Source organism: Cornus florida, unplaced genomic scaffold (genome assembly GCF_030987335.1).
Source record: "Cornus florida cultivar Cherokee Brave unplaced genomic scaffold, ASM3098733v1 CherokeeBrave_3.0.0_Hap2_Chr04, whole genome shotgun sequence".
Lineage (NCBI taxonomy): Eukaryota > Viridiplantae > Streptophyta > Magnoliopsida > Cornales > Cornaceae > Cornus > Cornus florida.
The window spans coordinates 21447644-21472773 of NW_026775574.1; the positions used below are offsets into that span (position 1 = coordinate 21447644).

At 39.3% G+C, this 25130-nt stretch overlaps 1 protein-coding gene across 3 annotated transcripts; it reads right to left on the bottom strand.

Annotated features, from left to right (window-relative positions):
- Positions 1–407: 407 nt before the first annotated feature.
- On the bottom strand, positions 408–23317 carry LOC132302951 (uncharacterized). Of its 3 annotated transcripts, none has more exons than XM_059799966.1 (16): positions 22923–23316; positions 22532–22693; positions 22236–22415; positions 22026–22062; positions 20937–20987; positions 9271–9353; positions 8429–8516; positions 7639–7680; positions 7471–7545; positions 7232–7300; positions 5496–5611; positions 3292–3404; positions 1666–1745; positions 1369–1489; positions 969–1035; positions 408–827 (listed from the first exon to the last, which is right to left on the bottom strand). In XM_059799966.1, the coding sequence occupies exons 1-16, from the start codon at positions 23177–23179 to the stop codon at positions 692–694; spliced, it is 1677 nt and encodes a 558-aa protein (XP_059655949.1). In that variant the 5' UTR covers positions 23180–23316; the 3' UTR covers positions 408–691. The 3 variants fall into 3 exon arrangements, with proteins under 3 accessions (XP_059655949.1, XP_059655948.1, XP_059655950.1); XM_059799965.1 differs by having other exon boundaries at positions 22005–22062; positions 22923–23315; XM_059799967.1 differs by having other exon boundaries at positions 684–841; positions 22005–22062; positions 22923–23317.
- Positions 23318–25130: the final 1813 nt, after the last annotated feature.

Here is a 25130-nt window from a genome sequence, read left to right on the forward strand (position 1 = left end):
AGACGGTTGCCACCGGTGAAAGGAATGATTAAATGCAATATGGATGCATGGTTTGACGATAGATTGCAACCAGGTGGGCGGTGATATTCAGGAATTCGAAAGGGGATGTAGTCAAAGGTGTGGTGCTTCGACATTTTCGTGCGCAGTCGGCTACATTGGCAGAGGCTATTTGTGTTGGGGAAAGCGATAGAGTGGTCTCGAGGCTATTTGTGTTGGGAAAGCGTTAGAGATAAGGGTGGTCTCGAACTTATGGTTTAAATAAATAAATCCTCAACTATCCACTTTCAACATTTTGGAGAAGTGGAAAGAGGGCTTGGGTGAACCTCATTCCTTTTTACTTTCACTTGTTTTTTCTCCACTAATCCACTTCAAAACCCAGTTTATTATAAATAATTTAATTGCGGAACTGAAACAACACAAAATCTACTTATTAGTCCAGCCCTGAGAATCAAACAAGGAAAATAATGGCAATCCCAAATTTACAAACCACATCATGTTTTTAGTGTTACAGTCAAAGCCATACAGCATCAAGGCAGTTAGGTGACTTCTGTGAACGGTTGATGGGGAAAATGGATCTTCTCTTCGAAGAACAAGTGATGCTTACTGTTAACACATTATGAAAAAAGAATTGAACAAAAGGAGCACTTTCATTTTTACTTATACCATGCCATATTCAAAGAGAACAGCAACATCAAGACAAACGCCTCTTGATATCTTTAATAGCAATGTGTGCAGCATTCCGCCCTGGTGCGCCCATCACGCCACCACCAGGATGTGTTCCACTCCCACACATATACAGCCCTCTAACAGGTGTCTGGTAACCTGACCTGTGACCAAAATTCTGAGACATTTTATTCATGATTGATGAGTTCAGATGATACAAATACAGTTCAAACTAAAATCATCCATGGAAAATCCGTGCTAATCAGGCTCAGAAGTACTTCAACATGAAGAAAGCTGGAATTTACCACCCCTTGACAGGCCGCATCAAGAAAATTGAATCCAAACTCATAGCACCGTGAAAAATGTTTCCCCCTATCAAATTATATACACAATAAATAAATCAAAGTTTATAATTAAAAACATTACTTATTTTATTTTATTTTTCTGGTTTTTATGCATTTAACAAGAAACTAATACATTTTTTCCCCGTAAATAACTAGTACATTTTCCCCATAGAATCGTTTAATTTAAATTATTTTCCATAGGCTTAATTCCTCGTAGCATATATGTTGCTTAATTCTTAGCATTGCAAGTCTCAAAATGCATACTTTGTAGTTTTGAGATTATAAAAAATCGAAACTTTCCCATGCTAGGCCGGTATAATTTCCTCTAAAGGAATGACTCATGGCTGTAATAGCAGAATACCTGTCAGACCAATCACCCTTTCCAGATCTGGGGGTGTCAACATGTCATAGCCGATAACTGATGAGCTGAAGCCTGGGGCGTATTCATCAATCAGCGTGAAACATCGTTGTGCATATGATTCCTATGAGGACAGGGAATAAAAATATCAGCTGCCAACAAAGGTGGATGTACTCAAAGCATTAGAGGACATGCCACTTGAATAACGGTCAGACATATCACTAGCGAAAGAAAAGGTTATTATGCATTGGCACACTGTCCCCAACCCACAATAAATTTCTTGGATAGATTTCAATTTACCCTGTATGCAGGATCCTCCCAGCTACCATCTGAGGGTTTGTAAGGCGTGTATTGCGTAAATAAACTGATCACATGCTTACCTACAAGAACATGGCAAGATTTCTACAATATAATGTATGAACCGATTATTTTACAAGCAAAGCTTTATCCATTAGTTTACTATAGCCCCATATTTGATGCGGAAAGCATTTGTGTAAAAACAATAATGCTGCACGAGGAGAAAAAAATAATATTGGAGCACAAAATGAAAGGAAAAAAATAAATAAATAATCAATTATATACATAATTTAATTTCACATAAATATTTGAAGCATCCGTGTGTTTCTAACATCTAAGAATAAATCCCCTCATATTTTGGACAAATATTTTAGAGAACTGCTCAAGTTTCAGAAATAACAGACACTCATGTCTTCACCTAATATCAATTTAAATAAGGAAAATCCAGATCAACTTCAACTCAACTCTACCCAATAAAGCTTTCTCCCAGTATTTGGATTCAGCTACATTAATCTTCTAAGCCGCTCAGATCCATCTAAGACCATAGTTTCTCTAAATCATGCACCAGATGTCTTCTCATTCCCTCAACCTACATCTTATTGGTGTTCTCATGTCCTTAAAAAACCATAAAACTTGAATCACATTCCTCCTCCTTGCTGGTCTTACCCCTCATTATTGCACACGGCACAGCCTTCTTAACATATCTCATCTTGTCCTTCCATTGTTCCACCTAAAAATTTTTCACACATATTCATTTATAATTATATATTTTGTTTTGCACCATCCATCTTAATCTCTGCATTTCAAACTCATTAATTTCAGAAACAGCCCAAGTACAAAAACATATGCTTCCTAGATATGTGAGACACTCACAGAAATAACAGGTGAGGGAGCATAATTGCATAACCTAGATTGACTCATTCCTATGAAGGGGTCAAAACCCTCAATTTAGTTCAATTTCTCTCTCTCTAACCAGTTCCTTTCATCTCTCTTCCCATCTAATCTACTCATTTATCCCATTGTTTTGTTTAGCTTCCCTTTACCAACCACAATCATAAACAGTCCTCTCTCTCCCTCTCTCTTTCTCTAACCAGTTCCCTTCATCTCTCTTCCCCATCTAATCTATTCATTTATCCCTTTGTTTTGTTTGGCTTACCAACCACAATCATAAACAGTGGTATATTGGAGGAATCAGTTTATATTCCACACAGTTCCAATATAAACCTAATCTAACAAAATTCAGGAAAAAGGAATGATTATTTAATTACTGCAGCATGCCATGTCTACAACCAAACAGCAGAATACAGTGTTAGATATGTCTGAAACCAAAAAATGGAACAAGAATGAGCATCCTATTCATGCAGCATTTCTATTTCATTCCATACTACACTCTGTTTCTACTTTCTTCCATTCCTCTGTAGTGTTGCAACAAATCATAGAGAGGAGGGGGGGGGGGGGGGGGGGGGGGGGGGGGGGGGGGTTGGGGTGGTGGTTGTGGGGAGCGGGTTTGTTTGGAAGAAAAAAAAAATGTAAAACTTTGATGCGTCAAACTAAATATCGGCCTCTTAATATACATAATGTCGCTATGAAAGAACAGATAAATGCACCAGGACAATAAGTGCATCATACCAGGGGGGGAAATAGTCTTGTCCAATGAAGAAGGAATTGTCATCTCCATAACAGGTCTTCGTGATGGTAAGCCATTCCAAGCATCTTGACAAGCTAAGGCAATTTCATCCATGCTATAGCAATGAGAAGAGCAACGTAAGAAGGCAGAAAATAATCCACAAATGCCAAAAAATTAAGTTTAAGGAAACTAAAAAAGGCTTAGAATGGAATTAGGTGCATGTTTTATTGTTAAGAGTGTGAAGTTCCGTTACACCCCTAACTGATATATCTAAATAACTTGAACTGTAGCATTTCTGATAAACAAAAAACTGACTCATTTTCTAGGCTCTGAGTCAGAGTAAGCGAACGTCGCCATCTAGACCTAGAGAGGGTGAATATGTGATGACAAACAAATAACAAACTTTAAAAGAAATTCGAAAATTGAACTACTATTAGTTGTAATTTGAATAACTATATAAGAAAGTCATAACCATTATGTTTGCAAATCTGAAGCAATTAAATAAAGATAACATCCATATTACATGAACACGTGCTTTTTACACGGAAAACCACATCAGAGAAAAGCATGGGACCTAGTTCAGACAGATCAAATCTGCTATGAGAAAAGGTTTACAACTAGGTTAATGAGACTCTAAACCCAATAATCCCCTAGTTACCTCTAAACTAGACTCAAGCCGGATGCTCTAAAACACTGTAGCTGCCAATCAACAAAATCGCTCCTCCTTTAACACATTGATCTCCATGACTAGTATCGCCCGCTCTTCTTAGGTGCATTGAAGATACTTCTGGTGTTGAATAATCCTTGTAGCACTTGGATTGTTTGTTGTTCGACACTTAAATCATGCTCACCATCTAGATGTTTGATGACAAACACCCACCCCCCCCCCCCCCCCCCCCCCAACCCAAAAAAAAAAAAAAAGAGGGAAAGGAAAGAAAATTCTAGCAATTGAATTGCTGCAATATACTCAATATGATTGTATATGCTTGAGTTATGCTTGCTTCGATTGTGCATATGTTTTCTAAGACCATTGGGTGTCTATATAGATCAAAGAAGCACAAAAGATTTAGGGATGAGAGAGTTTGAATCTTACTATTATTATAACTTCTTTTTTTTTTCTTTTTATCAAGGCCAAAAGAGTTAGAATCCTTTTTCGAAACTCAATTTTCATAGGTTTCGTTCAATCAAACACGCTATCAATCGATCGGAATTACTCCAGTGGCTTTCACTTGATCCATCAACCAACTGAAGAAGAACTGTCCTGGATTCTTTAGGATTTCAAAATAGAAACTTCAAAAAACTATCCTATGCATTCCAAAAAAGGTTTGATGAATCGAAACATATAATTTGAAAACCCTAGCATGTTGAATGATATGAATGCAATATATATATATGAATCCTAATTTGCTGAATGTATAATTGAGACTTGCAACTACCTTTTGCCCTCAGTTGTACCTCTAAATAGCAAATTTACCCTTGGATAGAGGAAACTCAACTAACGGAACCAACTTTGGAAACACTAATTAAATGCTAAAATGAAATACAGACTTACTTATAAAAATAAATAAAATACAGACCCGAAGTTTGAACGAAATTAGTCAACTAAGTCCTATTGACCTAACAAAGTCAAACCATACTATAATCGCCATCTTTGTCATTCAGGCGGCCAGGCCTTATTCCCACATCATTGCATCTGCTATGTGAGTTCAGATATGTCTTTCTACCCCAATTGAAATATGATGTAAAATAATCTGCTACACTTTTGGGCCAGCACCTGTCTCTCAGCATGACTTAGCTTTATCCTCATCTAAAATTTCTTCTATGTGAAGCAAATTGAAACTGACCACTCATGCTAAAGAGAGTGGCAAGTTTAATATCTGAAGCAAAAAAACTTCTAATGTTTATTAGCATCACCATCAACATCTTAGTCTTTCAAGACAGCTAATCTGCTGTTTCCCTATACCTGAACAAGTTGTAAGAGAACTGAGAAGCTCTCAATCAGCTGTCAGTTCCCCTTTTTATGTCATTGGTTTAGAAATTAGGAAAAGTAGAAGTAGAGATGAGTAAGAATTTATTTCCTTTATATTACAAGGACATTGGTAGGCCCAAAAAACAGATGGGGCCAAAACTAACTTTGAAAATATAAAATTGAATATAAGTGAAAAGGAAGGCAAAATAACACTGACTCATTAGCATAGTCGCACACCTTTCACAGCCGATATGAATGATAGCAGAATGATGAGGACCCACGTCTGGATGATCCAACTTGCAACAAGGGAACAGGGGCAACGAATCGACAGCTACATTAATTTTTGTTGTTCCCTGTTTCAGCAACAACAATATGAAACTGAACTTCAATTACCTCCAATAAACAAACTTTTCCATCCATAGAAATAAAAATAGACACACATATATAAAATTCCATGAAAGGTTAATAAATGCAATTGTAGTTCACATCACCTATAAAAATATGGAAAATGATTGTTACACCGAATAGTTACAATGAATTACTAGACCTACTCTTTTAATTGGTCAATTATGCAACAAATAAAGAAGGAGAGCCCTCCACTTAGTTGTATTTGGTATAAATAACCAATAAATAACCAATTAAAAATTATTTGGTTAGACAATTCACTGCAAGTGTTCGGTGTGAGTATCACTACTCTAAAAATATAAATTTCCTACTGCAATCATTGAGTTGACTTGAGTTTTAATGATTGAATGAAAATTCTGATTGGCAAGAGGAAAATTCATCCTTTGATGATCAAGAAGGAAAGTGGAAGGTTGTACATCAAAGGGAGTAACTACACACAGTGCCTGTTGGGAGTGGAATAAATACAAGCATTTGGCCAATCGGTATCACCAATTCTGATATTACTGAAGAAAAATCATATTCAGAAATTATAATTTAACCCCTCTCAACCTATCAATAACATCACTCTTATTTATATATTCCCAGGATATGACCCAAAGAAAATTGTAAATTGCTATCCTTATCCACAAGATGGGTTATAGGTTTGTAAAAATCTGAGACTCAAAATCTTTTTAAAATATAACAACGCGTGGCCTAATCAGGGCTCTAGATGACATTAATATCAAATTTAATTTTTTCTCTACTGGTCAGATGTGTTGGCTGACCTCTTTATTATATGGAAAAACAAAGCTAATTTAGAGAAAATGGCTTCTAATAATGAGAATACAAGATAACATAAAACATTTAAAGGAACATCAAATGGTCGTACACAAAGTACTGAAATATAGAACTCGGTGTTTATCCAATGACAGTACCACTTATCCCAACCATACAAGCATTGAAAATTCATTACAGACCAATTGCACTATGTTCAATGTAATAATACATCGATGTGTCAGCCTTTGGTTAATTTTAAATGTCACGTCTTAGCATATCTATAGCAGAAATGAGTTGCAACCTGCATTCCATTTTTTTTTCCCCCTGTTGGGAGAATATAATAGGAGTGATTTTGGCCTAGAATATATATATTTTTTTTTGATAATTAGCCTATGATAGAATATTGATGAGAGTGATATTTGATTTTAGGAATCCTCCATTAATGTATTTCCATATTTATCTCTTGTATTCTTTCACTTATAAAAAGAGGTGCTCATTGTAACCAATATTTAGAGAGAACAATAAAAGTGATGTAGCCCACTGGGCTTTGTGTGCCGTGGATGTAGGCCGTAGTGGCCGGACCACGTTATTATATCCTTGTGTTCTTCATATTTAATTTCTCTCTTCAATTTTTTATTCCTTTCAACATCCCCCTCAGGTAAGTAGTTGCACCCTGCATTTTCAATTAGAGTAATACTGAAAAAAAAAAAATTAAAATTAAAAGGAACCTTTGCCAGCAATGAGCAGACAAAAATCAAGACGTATATTTACCGCGTATTAATAAAAGTAAGTTGCTAGCAAACAGATCATACAGAATTGTAATCAGAGTACTTAATGGCACGAAGAAAATCATCTGGCAGAGCATTTGGAGGCACTAGTTCCTGCACAGGAAAGCAAAGCCCTTGATCAAAACATAATCAATTAACAATAGCACATCCAATAGCCAACATATGCTCTTTTTCCATTTTTTATGATACAAGTAAAAAATTGCTTATGGTTCCATGCTTCTCCTGAACATGAAAAAAAAGAATAGCAATGTTGAAGTCTTTACCAAGAAAGTCTTATAGGGAGTTGCATTAGATAAGACAACCGAAGAATACAAACGTGTCCCATCAGCCAGCAATACCTAGAATTTCAAAATATATGCCAAAAAGGATCAAGTCTGTTTTGATGAAAGATTCAAATCAATTAGCTGAAGAAATTTATAGAGTGAACTTACCCCATTTACTTTGCCAGAGTCTTCAACCATCAATTGCAGAACCTAAAGAGAAAGGTGAGTAATAAAAATTTGAGAGAAATTTCTAAATAGTGAACCTAATTGTGGGACAGGAGAATGAAGAAAGAACTAAAAAAATGAATCCTAGCTATTGGCTGCTTTACATGCTTCCACTGGTTCGAGAGTGGGATCAACATCTTCCATGCGTAATCATCATTTCTAAGTATTGGATGGTGAATAGGTTTAACTAAAAAGACTGTTTTTGATGTTCATTTCAGTCTTCTACATTAACCTTGATTTTAAGAAGATTTGAATGACAATAACACTTAAAATTGTTACAATTATGAAGGGAACCCATAACCTCAGTGAAAAATGACCATCAACTGAAAAATGCCTCATAAAAATTTGAATAGTTACTTCTACAATGCAATATAGGGTTCTAAGTTTCGAAAAAATATTCAAAATTTAAAGAAATCATTTCCATTATGACCCATTTAAAAATGTCAATAAATTTTTAAATGAAATCATTATCTGCATGAAACTTCCAGTAATTTTACAAAACTTTGAACAAATCCTGGAATAAAGGAAATTATGGAATTTTATTATAACTTCCACTGACAGGTTGTCGAACCAAAACCTGATGAACGAATGAAATATCCGGCATTGCTTGAAGGGAAATATATTTTATCTTTCTTTTCTTTTCTTTTTCACTTTTCATATTCAATGAAAAAAATCATGTATTTTCATTAACATATTACCATTGAGGATGCAGGAATGATTACCAAAAGAATACCTCTGCGCTAGTTACAATATGAGCCCCAGCTTCCCTAGCAGCCTTACTTATAGCCAAGGATACAGAACCCATCCCACCTTCAACATGCCTACAATGAATGTGGGTCATATAACTAACAACATTCAATGATATGCCTACCAGAAGTAATATATGTATAGTCTGAACGTGTAATCACTCATAAGTGCTATCTCAAATTGACCCAATTAAGAAAAATTAATATAACGTATGAATCCCAGGAAAAACGGCCGTACACAATTTTTCAGTCAATGGATTGAGGAATTTTAAAGGCTCCAAGCCGAAGATGCTAGAATCAGAAGAAATGAGAGAACGTGTAATGGAACAAAGTAAACTGATAGCTGCACAACTTGAGGAACTTAAATCTATTATAATCACAAAGCAAGCCATCGGTATTATATGTGTAATTGAATTACTCCAACCATTAATGCTTTGGGTATCTGCAGAGTTTTCTGCTCCTCCGATATGGTAGGACTTATAACTTTTGCCCATGGTGGAATGAAGAAAGTTAAGAGTTGGAAACTAGGCGAAAAAAAAATTAAAGAGTTGTATCATGAATTATATCTGTAATGAACCAGAAAGGAAGACAACCATTTGATTCATATAGCAGCATTCTGTTCAAAAATTGTATCCTGAATGAAACGCCACCAATATTCATTTGAGATGACACTTGAAACACATTACATGCATGGCATGATGGTAATCAATATATGCTTGTGGTGTATGTAATACATCTATGTTGATATGAAGCCGACAGTTTGCTCTTCATGACACATAGTTAACAAATTAGTTTTCCACTACATAAACTTCAGAAAGAAGATACTTACGACCAAATATTGCGATCACCATCAGTTTCACCCATTACATGATGTAGAAGAACATAGCCACTCCCAGGTGTATGGATACTTGCCTATAGTCAACTTAAAATGCCATGCATATTAGAATAACAGATGCAATAATCAATTAAACCAGCAGCCCTCGACACAATTGAGAAACTCATCCAAACCTCATTGTAGCATTTCTTTTATAGTTAATAAAACAACTTTACTATCATATTTACAAGTAGAAAATAAATAAATAATTCTATCAAGCAATAGGATCATCATTCAAGCCATTGTAATGAACTCTAGACCCGCAACAAAAAGAACATCTAAGCCACCTAAAGAGAGGAAAGGGAATGAATCCATTGATTATCCTAACACAGATTTTTGTCTGGAAGTGCATAAGAGTTACTGATAGAAGAATAGGTTACACAAATTTACAACTCCCTGTAGATGATGCAATTTTGATACTGCCACTGCAGTAAAAAGATAATACACTATCTGAAGATGCAAGAAAATATTCTTCTCTATTATGGAAAGATTTCTCACACTCCAAACAACCTGCCTCTCCTTCTCTCTCTAACTTCTCTTTAGAATTTTACATTTTGCCCTATTCCTCCTTCTTGGTCCCCAAGGTGTGAGCTGATGGGCTGGATTCTATCTTTTGGGCCCGTTCGATTGGAGACTCATCTTTGTCGTGTATGCAGTTGGGTCAAGACATTGCCAGGCAACATCCTTAGCTGAGTGGATTGGACTGATTTTGGGCCAATGAAGTTACTGGACCTTTCAATTGGGTTCAGGACAGTCTTTGCTGGGCCATTTTGAGGCCCAGGACCTCTTCGATCTTGCTGACTTGGCCCAGGGCAAATCTGGCCCTTTCACCTGCCTCCTAATCTCTCTCTAATTTATTAGGGTGAGATTAACGAGGGAGAGTACATTATGATGTGATGGCTCGATGTGATGACGTGGGGATGCGGACGGTTGGCACAGACATCCGTGCTTTGAAACCCGCGGCATCATCATTGCTGTGCTGCCTTGATCAACGTGTGGGTTCCTTTTTTAAACTTTGACCCATGCTTCTCTCTCCTCTTCTGTCTCCTTCGTCCTTCTAACATACCGGCCCTCTCTCTGTTTCTGGTAAAAAGAAGTTCTTCTCCTGCAAGATTTTGAGATTTCCGGTCTGTAGCTTCCTGGTGGCGATCTTCCATCTCAGTTCATCAAGGTCATTTATGTTCCTTTGTTGTTTCTAAAAGAGTTTTTCCTTTTTCTTCTCAATCGTTCTTTTTTGGGGAAATTCCCTTCATTATCACCATAGTCAGTGATCTTAGCTCCCTTCGTGTCCGGTGTGAGATTCCCAGTGACGTCTATCTTAGACGTTGTCTTAGGAATGTTGATGTCAAGACCAGTGTCGGTCTTTTAGAAGGGGAGATCCTCTTCTCTACCATTCACCTGAACGTGGTCAAGTTTCCCTTACATCCCCTTTTTCATTTCGTTCTCAACAAACTGAATCTTTCGCCACTGCAAGTAAATCCCAACTTCTTTAGGATCATGTCGATCCTTTTGATCTTAAATCAAGAAAGGAATCTAGAGCTAGACATTCTGGACCTTCTTCTTTGATATAGGATATGTAGGATCCGACAGAATGAGGGGTACTGTCATCTCTTCCCCCTTCCTAAACAGTCATTCTGTACCGGTAACCCCGATTCTGAAAAGGGTTGGAAGAAAAACTTCATAGATGTTAGGGGGGCCTGGCAGGTTGCTACCTCTAAAGACTATCCCATCCCTACAAGCTTTAGTGAATGTTCAGTCCCTCTATATGTTAAGTATAAAAAACATAGGAGCGAGTGTATATGTAAAATTTGTCTTCCGCACTTTTGTACTTTCATCTGCCATTACCTTAAAATCCCATTTGAACTTCTGGATTATAGCACTTGCAGGGCTAGGCTTCGTAATTTGGAGCAGAACGTGTGGATCAAGATCCCTTCAACTCCCAACTTAATAAGTGCAGAAGCTTTTAATAATATTTCTTTTAAAGGGGTCTGCATAGATGAGTTACAGATACCCTCGTTCGGAAGGAACAGGAGTTCCCCAAGGCCCAGTCCTGTTGCTGCTTCCGGTTCCACCAACTCCTCACATACTCGGGAGGAGTCTGCTAAAGAGAGGGCACAGGGCAAGAGGCCCTCATCTGAGAGGAGCAGTGACACGGATCTAAATGATGTTCCCTTGTCTCAGAGGGCAAGGGTTTCGAGCACGACCGGCCTACCGGTCGGATTGACACGCCTACTCCGGTCAGCACGTCGGGAGGAGTGGAGGGGACTTCATCCGTTCCTCTTACTGTGACTCTGTGGGTCCTAAGCTCACCAGGGCGGACGATTCCATGGTCACTCCCAGTGATACCATGTTTAGGCATGGTCCAACCGCTTTGGCTTACTACTCGCACATGTGGTCCCCTAGTGACGTACGGGTGCAGAGAGAGATATCACGAACGGAGATGTTCACTCAGTTTCCTATTTCAGCTATGGAGGTAGCTTTGATTTTCATATTTTCATCTTCTTTCCCGATCGTTTTGATCTTGCTTTGTTTACACTGAGTGTGATAGATGCCCTTGTTTCCATACAGACTCCATTCGAAATGGTCATTATGCAGAGGGCTCTCGAGATAGCCGACTAAAAAGTGATCACCCTCTCTTCAGGCTATAAGAAGTTGTCAACGACCTGAAGAAGGCAAAGGTAGGGCTGAAAGAGTCAGAGCTCAGGCGTTCTGGCCTTAAGAAGGAGATAAATGACTTCCAAGGCGCTCTAGAGGATGAGTGGGCTGCTCGATCTGCCTTGGAGAAGAGCAGGGTTAAAGGTGGTGTCAAAGCCCTCCATTCTCGCTTCTCTCGTGCTGGGCCCTTAGATACGCCCAGGGGTATAAAGACGGATTCACAGATCGCTCTCCTACCGAAGGGTAGGGAAGGTCTTATGACGATCTAAATGATTGTGATCATGATCTCAGGATAGAACCCCTTGGACACTACACCGATCCTGCTCCCGTGAGTGCAAGGAGATCGTCTCTTTTGGGGTCATTCCCCCCATCTCTGTTGTCCAGCCTCTCAACACCGCATCAGCGGTCTCACCTCCAGAGACGGGGGGTTCTAGCTGGTCGTGCTCCCAATGATCAGAACCCAACTTCTTCTAAGAATGTGGCCGACTTGAATTCTCCCTCTCGTGGAGATGATCCTCGGGATGATGTGGAGCACACTTGGGAGAGTGATGCGACTGTTTAGGTCTTATTGTCTTTCCTTTTTTAGATTGATTTTGTAATGTGAACATTATTTATAATGTAAACATCTTTTGTGTTCTGATGAATGACAATAAAATATTTGAATTTTATTTTGTCTTCCTTTCTCTTCTTTAAAAAGTTTTTGTGAATTTTCACACAAGTGTTTGACGATCGACTAAAAATGCCATTTGCCTGACTTGGTCAAATGCTTGGCGTTCGGAAAACAGAGCCACTTGCCGCTAACTTGATAAATTTTCACAAATGTTTGTCGATTAATAATGCCATTTGCCACTGACTTAACCAAATGCTTGGCGTTCGGTAAACAGAGCCACTTGCCACTAATTTGATAAATTTTCACAAGTGTTTGGCGATCGGCTAATAATTCCATTTGCCACTGACTTGGTCAAATGTTTCGCGTTCGGCAAATAGAGCCACTTGCCACTAATTTGATAAATTTTCACAGGTGTTTGGCGATCGGCTAATAATGTCATTTGCCACTGACTTGGTCAAATGCTTGGCATTCGGCAAACAAAGCCACTTGCCACTAATTTTGGTAAATTTTCACAAGTGTTTAGCCGTCGGCTAATAATGGCATTTGCCACTGACTTAGTCGAATGCTTAGCGTTCGGCAAACAGAGCCACTTGCCACTAATTTGGTAAATTTTCAAAAGTGTGTGGCGATCGGCTAATAATGCCATTTGCCACTGACTTAGTCAGATGCTTGGCGTTCGGCAAACAGATCTACTTGCCACTAATTTGGTAAATTTTCACAAGTGTTTGGCAATCGGCTAATAATGTCATTTGCCATTGACTTGGTCAAATGCTTGACATTCGGCAAACAAAGCCACTTGCCACTAATTTGGTAAATTTTCATAAGTGTTTGGCGATCGGCTAATAACGCCGTTTGCCACTGACTTGGTCAAATGCTTGGAGTTCGGCTAATAATGCCACTTACCACTAATTTTTTGATCGTTATGTATAAATAGCTTAGTAGGTTTCTTTCCTTTTTCTTTTTCATTCACGCACGTAGTGCGAATACATAAGGAAAAAAGAAAAAATGAACAACTTTGGAACCAAATGATAGTGTTGTTTTACTGATAATACCTCTTTAGATAGTTTGCATTCAATAGCTTGTCAATTCGCCTTCCCGCTAACGTTTCCAAGCCTGTATGCCCCTTTTCCTCTGACTTCTGTAACTCTGTAAGGTCCTTCCCATGGGCACATCATTTTTGGGACGATGCCCACTACCCTCTTTAGTACTAGCTCACCGAGGGCAAAGCTTATATGCCTCACCCTCTTATTGTGACTATTCGCGAGCGTCTGCTGGTATGAAACAAGCCTGATTGCTGTCGAATCCTTACTTTCCTCTATCAGGTCGAGGTTGAGTTTTAGCATTTTGTTGTTCTCTTCTTGGTTCCATGTTATGCTTCGAGCTGTTGGTACTGCTGGCTCGGTCGGTATCACTGCTTCCGTGCCGTATGCCATAGCAAACGGACTTTCACTGGTTGGCCTTCTTGGGGTTGTTCGGTAAGCCCACAAGACGTTCGGGAGTTCGTCTAGCCATTTGCCTTTCTTGTCCTCCAACTTTTTCTTTATGCAACTGAAAATAATTCTGTTTGTGATTTCAGTCTTTCCATTTCCTTGCGGGTGGCTTACTGCAGCAAGCTTCTGATTGATCCCATACTCGTCCAGCAACTTCCTTACATGTCGGTTGTCCAAATTGGTACCGTTATCCATGACGATCAACCTGGGAACCCCAAACCGACAAATTATGTTGTTCCATATGAAGCACCTCACTTGTGTGTATGTGACGCTAGGATAAGGTTCCGCTTCTACCCACTTGGTGAAGTAGTCTGTTGCGAGCAGGATGTACATATTTTGTGACCTTGGCTTTGGTAGTGGCCCAACCACATCCATCCCTCACTGTGCGAAAGGCCATGGCTTGGCTATTACGTGAAAGTCCTCAGGTGGTTGGTGTATCAGTGATCCAAATCTTTGGCACTTGTCACATCTCCTAGAATATTCTTCTGCATCTCGTGACATGCGCGGCCAAAAATAGCCTTGGGTCATGGCTTCGTTTGCCAAGGATCTACCCCCTATATGATTATCGCACACCCCTTGATGAATGGTGTGCAGGACTTGTCTAGCCTCTGATGGGGTGATGCGCTTTAAGTAGGGGCCTGAAAAGGATCTTCGATAGAGTTGGTTGTGAAGGATTGCATACTTCGTTGCATTGCTTCGTATTTTCCTTGCTTCATCCCTCAGTTCAGGCAACACACCATCCCTTATGTATAACATTATCGAATCGATCCAGCTAGGCTCATACGGCATGACGCACACCAGCAGACGATCGGGGCTGAATGACGCTTCAAAGATGGACGACTAATACAATACGTCTACCGACATTACCCTCGTCAATGTTTCGCCTGAACTGGATGTGTTGCAAGCAAGCCAATCGACCTCACAGTTCTCTTCTCTAAGTATCTGTGTGAATCTGACCTGGTCGAATCCTTTCACCTCTCGTTCGACAGCAGAACGGTAGGCCTCCATTGTGATATCCTTGGTACTATACTCCCCCATCACTTGCTTCACCATCAGGTGAGTCGCTGAAAACGCAAAGACTCTTAATTTTGAGCTCATTGGCGAGCCTCAGTCCTGCCAATAGTGCCTCATACTCTGCTTCGTTGTTTATTGCCATAAATTCAAGCTTAATTGCCTGGTGCAGGGTTGTGCCCTTGGGAGTCTGCAGTTTAACGCCTACGCATGCCCCCATTTGGTTTGACGACCGGTCAACATAAAGCTTTCATGGCAGTTCCTCCGGTACCTCTACTTTATCTTCTGCCTCACATTCCAGTAGGAAATCAGCTACTGCTTAGCCCTTTATGGCCATTCAAGGTTTGTATGTAACGTCGAATGAACTCAATTTGATCGCCATTTTTGTGATTCGACCTGACAGGTCGGGCTTGTCTGATCGGATAAGTGGTGGGGACAACAATCGGATGGGAATTGAAATACTGCTGGAGCTTCCGTTTGGCATACATCAGTGCTAGTATGACTCATTCTGCCTTTGAATATCTTTTCTCGGGATCAGCCATTGTTTTACTTGCGTAAAATACGGGGTATTGCTTCCCTTCTTTCTCTAACCAAGGCGACGCTTGCTGCAGAATTCTATACCGCAAGGTAATGATACAGTCGTTCGTCCTACTTTAGGGCTGAGAGGATTGGTGGACTTTTCATGTATTCCTTTAGTCTAGACAGCGCTTGTTGTTGTTCACTCCCCCAGGTTTGTCGTCCGTTACTTCTTATTGTGTCAAAGAACGGCCTACAGTGATCTGACAGCCTCGAGATGCATTTGCTAAGCGCGACTATTCTTCCTGTTAGAGTCTGGACTTCTTTGAGGGTCCTCGGCTCTTCTCTTTGCACTAGTGCTTCGGCCTAGGTTGGACTTACTTTGATCCCCTGGCAATTAACAATGTGCCCCAAGAATTGTCCAGAGCAAACTCCGAACGAACATTTGGAGGGGTTAAGCCTCATGTCGTGCTTTCCCAGTGTGTCGAACACATCTTGGAAGTGTATAAGGTGATCTTCTTTCCTCTTACTTTTTACCACCAGTCATCGATGTACGCCTCCACAGTTTTGCCCATTTGGTCTTTAAAAACTTCGCTGACTAGTGTCACGCCCCGCCTATGGAGGTTACACCACGCAAGCGCTAAGTAGGACGTTGCATGGCAACTGCATGGCGAATGGAGCTTCTAGAGTCTTCCGGAGCTGTCTAGAGTTGTGTGGAAGATTCTAGATATGTGTAGAAATATGTAGTATATTCTAGAGTTCTCCAGAATTGTGTGGAGTAATATGGAGAGTTCTAGAATGTTGTAAATATATATAGAAGTGTGAAGAAGGTGGGAGAAGATTCTAGAGAATCGATCTCCACCATCGGTTAGAATGCATCCTAGCAGTCCATTAGGGTTGGGGATGTCTATAAATAGGAGTGGGACTTCGTTTTGTAGACATCAAGTCCTAGAGTGAGTCTTGAGAGCCTTGTAGAGAGTTTGAGAGCTAACCTTGTACAAAGCATTCTTTGAAGTAATAGAAGTGTTCTTTCCTTGCCAACTTTAGTGCCTTAGTGTGTGTGAGTGTGCAAGCCAAGTGAGGAGAGGGTGAGGACTACAACACTAGTAAGCGCACATGGGGAGTGTGTTGGCTAAGGTGGGCACGGGAGTTAGACTGACCAAGTACTTGCGAGAGTAAAAGCAACGTCTTGGTGCTGCACGGGAGTAGCTAGAGTGGTGCTGAAACTCTAAGCCCGTGACACTAGACTCTGGTACGTGGCTCCTATATTCTTCAATCCGAACGGCATCACCTTGTAGCAATAGATCCCTCGTTCTGTCACAAAAGATGACTTTTCCTCATTTTTTGGATGCATAGGGATCTGATTATAACCTAAATATGCATCTAGGAAGGTCAGGCGTTCATACCTAGTGGTTGCGTCTACCATCTGATCGATCTTTGGTAGGGGGAAACTGTCTTTGGGACAAGCCTTGTTTAAGTTTGTGAAATCAATGCAGACTCTCCATTTTCCATTCTTTTTTTGGACAACCACCGTGTTGGACAACCAGGAGGGTACTGCACTTCTCTGATGAATCTTGCTTCCAGTAGTCTGTCCACCTCTTCCGCTATGATCTGATTTCGCTCTGGCGCAAACCTCCTCTGTTTCTGTTGAACAGGTCTGACATGTGGATCAACGTTCAGGCAATGGCACAAAAGGGATGGGCTGACTCCCGGTATATCTAAGTGACTCCAAGCGAATACATCTAAGTTTCTGGTTAGGGTTTCAATCAGCGGCTACTTTTCCTCAGTGGTTTGCATTGACCCTATCTTCATGGTTCACCCAGGTGTCAGGGGGTCGATCTGCACCTCCTCTAATGGTTCCATCGTGAGGACTGACTCCTCCATCCCGGTCTTGGCTTTTCCGGGCAAAGGGCTTTGTAATTGTTATTTTGGGCCCGTAAGATGGGCGATCGCCTTGCTTTTTCCACTGGCCTTAAGCGTCACCAGATAGCATTCCTTTGCTACTACTTGGTTACTATGGATGTCAATCACCTAGCTCCCATCTGGGTTCAAGCACCTCATGACCTGGTGTAAGGCGGATGGGACACCTTAGACTCGGTGGATCCACCCCCTCCCCATCAGGAGGTTATAAGAAGGATAAACGTCCTCTATGACAAAATTCTCCTTCAAGTTCGGCACACACTGGCAGCTCAACTACTCCAATGGGTTCTATTCGCTTTCCGTCAAAACCAACCACTCAACTAGGGGGTTCCCTGTGGGCCTGACTTGCTTTGGGTACACCATCAATTATTCAAGCGCCACCTTCGTTATAATGTTGGCGCTGCTGCCTGGGTCACTAAAACTCTCTTGATCAAGTAGTTTGGCACCATCAAGGTAATCACCAACGGGCATTCATGCGGAGTTTGAACCCTGAAAAGGTCAGTCTTGTCAAATCTTATTAAGGCCATATCGCCCTCCTAGCGGACTGTGTTAACGCTACCTAGCCTTCTTATCTTGTGGGCCTGCCGAAGGCGTGTCTACCGTAATTCTTCTGATTCATCCTCAACCTCTGGTCGGCCATATATGGCATTTATGACCCGGACTGGCTGACCCTCTTGAGGGTTCAACCTCGAATTTCTCCTTATCTGATCAACAGTACAATTTTACTCCTTGGCCTGGACATAGTTGGCCAACTCACCTTTCGCAATCAGTGTCTCAACCTGTCTTCTCAGGTTCCTGCACTTATTTGTTTGGTGCCCAAAATCACTGTAGAACGCGCAGTACTTTAACTGATCTCACTGCTCGAGCGGCTGTCTGCGTTCAGAACATCACTTTATTTTCTTGGCACAGCCATGCCAAAGTGACTCTGAGGGGGGTGATCATCTCGTCTTCTCGCTGCCTCTTCTCAGTCTTCCAAGGAACCACTTGTGATTGTGCTATTGGAGACCTCTAAGTGGTCATTATGGCTTTTGACCTGTTCTCCACCGTGACCATCGTTGTCTTCTTTGTATTTACAGCTTCATCCTCCTCTAGCTATACATAGCCTTGCGCCCTTGAATTGAGTTCATCCATGGTTTTAGTGACATCACCACCAAGGATGTGTGAAATTGAGAGCATAGCCAGTTTGAACACTTGCTCCGCTGAGGATGGATGGCAATCTATTACCATCCTCTTCTCCAAATTGAATCTTGTGAGGAAAGTCTGGAGGCACTCATCTTCCTATTGTCGAATAGTGAACAAACATGATATGTCCTTTTTCTATTTGCCCGTTGCCAAAGTACTGACCTATGAACAGATCGCAAAGCGCTCGGGAACTTCTCACCAATCCCTTCGGCAGATGCTTGAACCAGTTGAGCATGGGTCCTGTAAGGCTCGTGGGGAAGACCTTGCACATTAGGGCATCATCTTCGGTGTCCATGGCCATTTTCAGTTGGATTTGGTATACATGTTCGGTTGGATCTTTGGTTCCATCAAACATAGTGAACATTAGCATTAAGAACTTTCTTGGTTTTGGGGATCAGAGTATCTCTTCCGTGAAGGGAGAATCGACCATCCGAGACGACGTCCGAACAACGTCTTTTAATGGGGGCGCTTTTAGATCGCCTTGCTGCTTCCCGGTGACCTTCTTATCGTGAGTGCTCACATCTGACTGGTGCAATTCGTCGAACATCTTGTCGGCAGTTGATTCTCTCTGCCATGAAAGGATAACCTCGGCATGTTCTCGTCTTCCGGTCCAAGCCTTCTGTGTTGCAGGTTTATATAGATGGATCCTTCTCTTTCTGCCCTCCAGTTGATATATAATGCCCCCACCCTCTCATCCTCCGTCGGCGGACGGGGGGGTGGTTACACTTCCCTTCGCTCCATCCTGGATCTGAGCTTGGCGTTCTCTCGTCGTAGAGTTTTGATGATTTGCATCAAGTCATCATGTCTGACTCGTTCATTCTCGCCGTATTGACGGGAGCCTTCCTCTCCGATCATGGTTCCCGACCAGAGTTGTGTCATTGTTTTGGTGCTGAAATCAATGTATCGTTCCCACAAACGGCGCCAGATGAAGATGCAAGAAAATGTACTTCTCTATTATGGAAAGATTTTCCCACACTCCAAACAACATGCCTCTCCTTCTCTCTCTAACTTCTATTTATAGAAGTTTACATTTTGCCTTATTCCTCTTTTTTGGTCCCCAACTGTATGCAGTTAGGTCAAGACATTGCCAGGCAACATCCTTAGCTGAGTGAATTGGATTGATTTTGGCCTAATGAAGCTACTAGACCTTTCAATTGGGTTCGGGACAGTCTTTGCTAGGCCACTTTGAGGCCCAGGACCTCTTCGATCTTGCTGACTCGACCCAAGGCAAATCTGGCCCTTTCACTATCTAACTTCATCAAATAAGTCAACAAAGATGACATACCCACCTTCTTACCACTTATTTTTTAGGGCTAAAATCATAAAACCCCCATTTTGTTTCCAAAAACGTCATATAACCCCCTCAATTATCAAACAACCCCCTAAACTAGCAAAAATAATCATGTTGCCCCCTTTCCATGACGGAACAGTTCAGTTGTTGTGAAATGACAATAACGCCCTTGATAATATATTAATACTGCCTCCGTCCCAAAATTCTTGCCCATCTTTCCATTTTGGGATGTCCCAAAAAACATGTCCCATTCTAAAAAAAAAAATTTTGATAAGTATGTCCCATTCCAAAATTAAATGTACTATTTTTTATAACATCCCCAAACTATCCTTTTAACTAAACAATTGCACTAATTACGGAGCACTATTTTGTCTTTTAGTAAGGGCATATTTAAAACTTCACTCTTATCAATATAATAAAAAACTATTAAAACTCCACTACCATAAAAAGTTGGATTCCCTATGCAAGACATGTATTTTGGGACAAAGGGAGTATTTTATTAAACTAAAATTATAATGTGAGAATGGCAATTTCGTCATTACGAATTACAAGGTTATTTTGGTCAAAATTGTTGCACGTGATTGTCACGTGATACGATCCCATTAGTTTTAGATGGGAAACTAACGGAGAGGGGGTTATATGATAGACTTCTTAAAACATCAAGGGGTAATATGATAGTTTCTTTAGTTGAGGGAGTTAATTGATAGTTTTTGGAAATAAGAGGGGGGTTTTATGATTTTAGCCCTATTTTTTATAAGAACATCCAATCATTTAGTCAATAAAATTGTGCATTGGAAGGGTTTAACACAGGAAGCAGGGTGAGGAAGAGAGGAAAGAAAAATAGCAAGTTCAATGTTTTCTCCAGATTCAATTTCCAATAACTGCCACAAAAATGGTTTAAAGTTGATATAATCCCAACGCACATTCATTGTTTAATAAGTCTTACCATACTTCCAATGATAGCATCCCCTGCAAGTGTTGCCTTCAGCAAATCCATCTGTATTACCAAAATTGGTGGGAAGCATCATTTAGATGACAACTTCAGAAATTCTAAGTGTTCAAACTACATGTATAAAACTGCACTAATATACCACAAAGGGCATGAAGCAAATGACAGCATAAAAAATAAAAACCAGAATTATTTGATCTGTTGAGAGCTCTCATAGCAGATTTTCAGTACAATGCTGAATATCAATGAGAAACGACAAATATGCTTGGCCATGTGCATGAAACATCAATTTAGGTAAGAAAGAATGACATGGTCCACTTTGAGGGTAATGATAAGAGAAAGGGATAACTTGAGTTGAAACAGTAATGAAATAGATAGTCTTGTTTAACTGAAATCATGACTTTAAACAGAGCATAATCATAGAATAAGATTCATGTAGCCATCCCCAAATAGTTGGTACCATGGTTGTCAGATGCAGATGTGGTGTATCGGACGCGGTGCCATATTGGGCATAACAGAATAAAATCAGGTGTCGCAGTCATCAATTCTTTTAACCTTGCAAATAGGGCACAAAATGCACTGATACACGATTTTTTACTACAAACTTTAACATATTGATGAACTACAATTGGTACTTGAATCCTTAGCCTCATTTCTGAGAGGTGGAGGAGATACCAGTCAAGCTAGTACTGGTGATAGAAGTCAAAAAATTTTGTAAATTATATCAAATTTATATTATATGTTTTGTAATAACGAATTTCAAATAAATTGTTGCAAGCAACATATGCATATGGAAGTAATTTACTAATTTGAAATATGCATATGGAAGCAACATATGCATATTAAAGTTTAATAATTTGAAATAGAATCAAACATTATGTTTTCTGGACATACAAAATTTTAATAGGACAGTCTACTAGAACATTTGTCTACTTTAAATCATCAAAAGAGAACGAAATGAAGTAAAATCCTGGGAGCAAGATTTGATAAGCAATGCCACACCATCATTTAACATCAAAAACATAACAAACAAAACATGACCACATAATTAAGAAGCATGATGACCTCAAACCAGTTATTCAAAACCTTTGATGTTGGGGACAATAGAAGGTCCATTAAATCCCTGCCAAAGCAAAGTAAAATGCATCATCAAAAGCTATGTTAGTAAACAACTAATCCGTGTGTGCGTGCTTGTGTCAGTGTGTGTGTTTCCCCATTCAAGCTGATTTGAAATTTTTATGGCAATCACAAAAAATGGACCTTGTATGATTGTCAAAGCAAAAAACTTCCACTTACACCATATCTTTCTGCCCCAAGGAGAGAACCTGCCGCAGGAACCGACTCCAAAAGACTGATTTTTTCAACTTATCCCTCAACCGATCCTTAAAAGATGAAACCTCATAGAGTGTTTCAGGAGGAGGTGAACCCAAAAGAAAGTCCATCAACTTACAAAATTTATGCAGCTGATCTTCATATCTATACCACAATACATACAAGACTAAATGAGTGTTCTCTATAACAAACTCTGAGGAATAGTACTTTAATTATAGTGACATTGAACTATCATTTGGAGTGAATTGAGACAATTGAACCTTGGATAAGCATTTGCATCACGCTTCGAAAACTTCAAAATTTCTGAATAATTCTGCTCTGGATTTGACCTCAAAAGAAGAAAACGCCCATCAAGACAGGGTGTGAAGGATGAAACCTTAGGCTTCAACAACTTCATTCCATGTCTCACTAACTCTAATTCCCTTTATAATACCAAATAAACTTCGTTTACAGTTTATCAGGAAGCTCAATTGGAAATGTAATGCACATTATATACAATTATAAATAAATAAATACATATATATGTGTGTAGATATATATATATGTACAGTTTATAAGGAATTGAAGCTCAATTGGAAATGTAATGCTCAATATATACATATGTGTATGTGTGCATATATAGATAGAGTACGGAGAATGTGGAGTCCGAACCTGATGATGGAGGGGCGGAGGAGGCTCTGGACGTAGCTGCAGCGGGAGAACTTGAAGCCGGGGACGAGTTCTTCGGTGACAGCGGCGCCACCGATGATATGGCGGCGTTCCAGGACGGCGACGGAGAGGCCGGCCCGAGCAAGGTAAGCAGCAGCGGTGAGGCCGTTATGGCCACCGCCTACCACCAGCGCGTCCCATTTCTTCTCCGTCAACGCGCGCGTGGGCCCTGCTATGCTATTAAACCTCCTTCGCCACATTCCTTTCACTCTCTCTCACTCTCTCTCTCTCAATTCGGAGTTCTGCTTCAAATCGAATCAATTATTTGTGGAGCCCACGTATGTCAGACTCTGTGACTTGTGTTTTTTTTCCTCTTGGTCGAGTTTTCTGTTTGTTCGTTTAATGTTTTCAATTCAACTCGGTGGGTTTTAGATTTTTGTTTTTTCCTGTTGATGTTTTTTTCTTCCCGATAACAATATCCATGCTCATATTAACATATTATAAATTTAAAAAAAAAATTAACTTCGGATTAGTTTTAGATCATTTAACAATCCAATCAAATCAAATCTGATGACCGTAACTCTTAGGTGTGTTTGGTAAGGTTAATTCGGAGGGACAGGGAGAGAAAAGAAAAAAGAGGATAATGTAAATTTGTGTTTGGGTAAGTTAAGTAGAGGGATAAGGAGATATACGGAGAGATAGTTATCCCTCCTTATCTCTTATTTGTTTTCTCTTTAATTTTAAAAAAATAGAGAGAGATAGGGAGAGAAAGCAAAGTGATTTTAGTGGTATTTTGATAGTACCAAAATTAACCTCCACAAATCAATATATAGATTTATTATTCCATTCAAGTCCCATGGTTATAAAAGGGTAAAAAAGTAATTTGTCTACTATCTTTCTTTTCTTTTCTCTCCTCTATCTTATCCAAATAAGAATAACTATCATTTCTTTTCTTTCTCCCCTATCTATCCAAACACAAATAGAAATTATTACTATCCTTTCTTTTCTTTTCTCTTCTTTTTCTTACTAACACCCTAAGGGTCCGTTTTAGCCTGATTTTAACAATCATATTTTGAGTAGAAATCGAACTGTATCTGATAATAAAAATTTGTTTTGGAAAAATTGAAACAAAAAATATGAAACATTTTTGGTAAAGTCGTGCGTTCAAGAAATCCAAAAACAAAACAAGTTTAGAAAATTCTTTTTCCTGTTAAAATTTCTGAATCAATAACTTGACACCTGTTTGGTAAAAATTGTGCTGTTTTTGTTTTGAAAAATTAAATATCTATTAGTACAATTATAAGTTTATATCTAATAGTCCATTTTTATATGATTTGAGATGATTTGTAAAAAATAAAAATAAAAATAGAATTCTCCATTAAGACTTAGAGAATAAAATTACAAAAAAAATTTCCATTTACACCTGAAATAAAATAACATATATAAGATCACATGGAATAAATATGGAGTAACTTGTATTTCACTTGTGTCATTGAAAATATACTATAGTGATATAATTTTTAATTTATATCAAATGGTCATGATTCTAGAAATTTAGAAGAAAAAAATATTGCATGTCTTGTGATAATTTGTGTTTTTGAAATTACATATATATACATGATGATGATGACAACGACGACGATGAGCATACATGGTTAAATTGATAAAGTTGCAAAGCATATATATGTTGATTTCATTAATGCATGATTTCATTCATGGCATAGGCGTGGTAAGGGAATTGGGGTGAAATTATTTTATAAATTGTGTTAGAAGGTTTTGTGGAAATAAATAGTATTTTAATATTTTCAAAAGGAAAACGTTTTGTGAAAGAAATGATTTTCGTGAAAGGAAACGTGTGATACCCCCAGATTCCCGAATGCGGGTTGGCCAGGCCCACGCCCAAATACCCGAGGATATCAAAACAAATTGATAATAAACGAACACAGAGTACAAAAGAATAAAGAAGAATAAATAAAATGCTGACAAGAAACTAAAGTGATAATCTAATAATAAACCTCATAATATATTTCCATTAATTAATAAACTCTTCTGATACAACTGATCCTCCAAAATACAACTCGGGAATCCATACTGTGTGGACCCCTAGAAAATCCAAACTAAACAAATGGCAACAATAACTGTCTAAATCAGGAAACTGAATCATAAAGGAACTTCTATGTAGCATCGGAAGAATGAAGTAGACTGATCCCC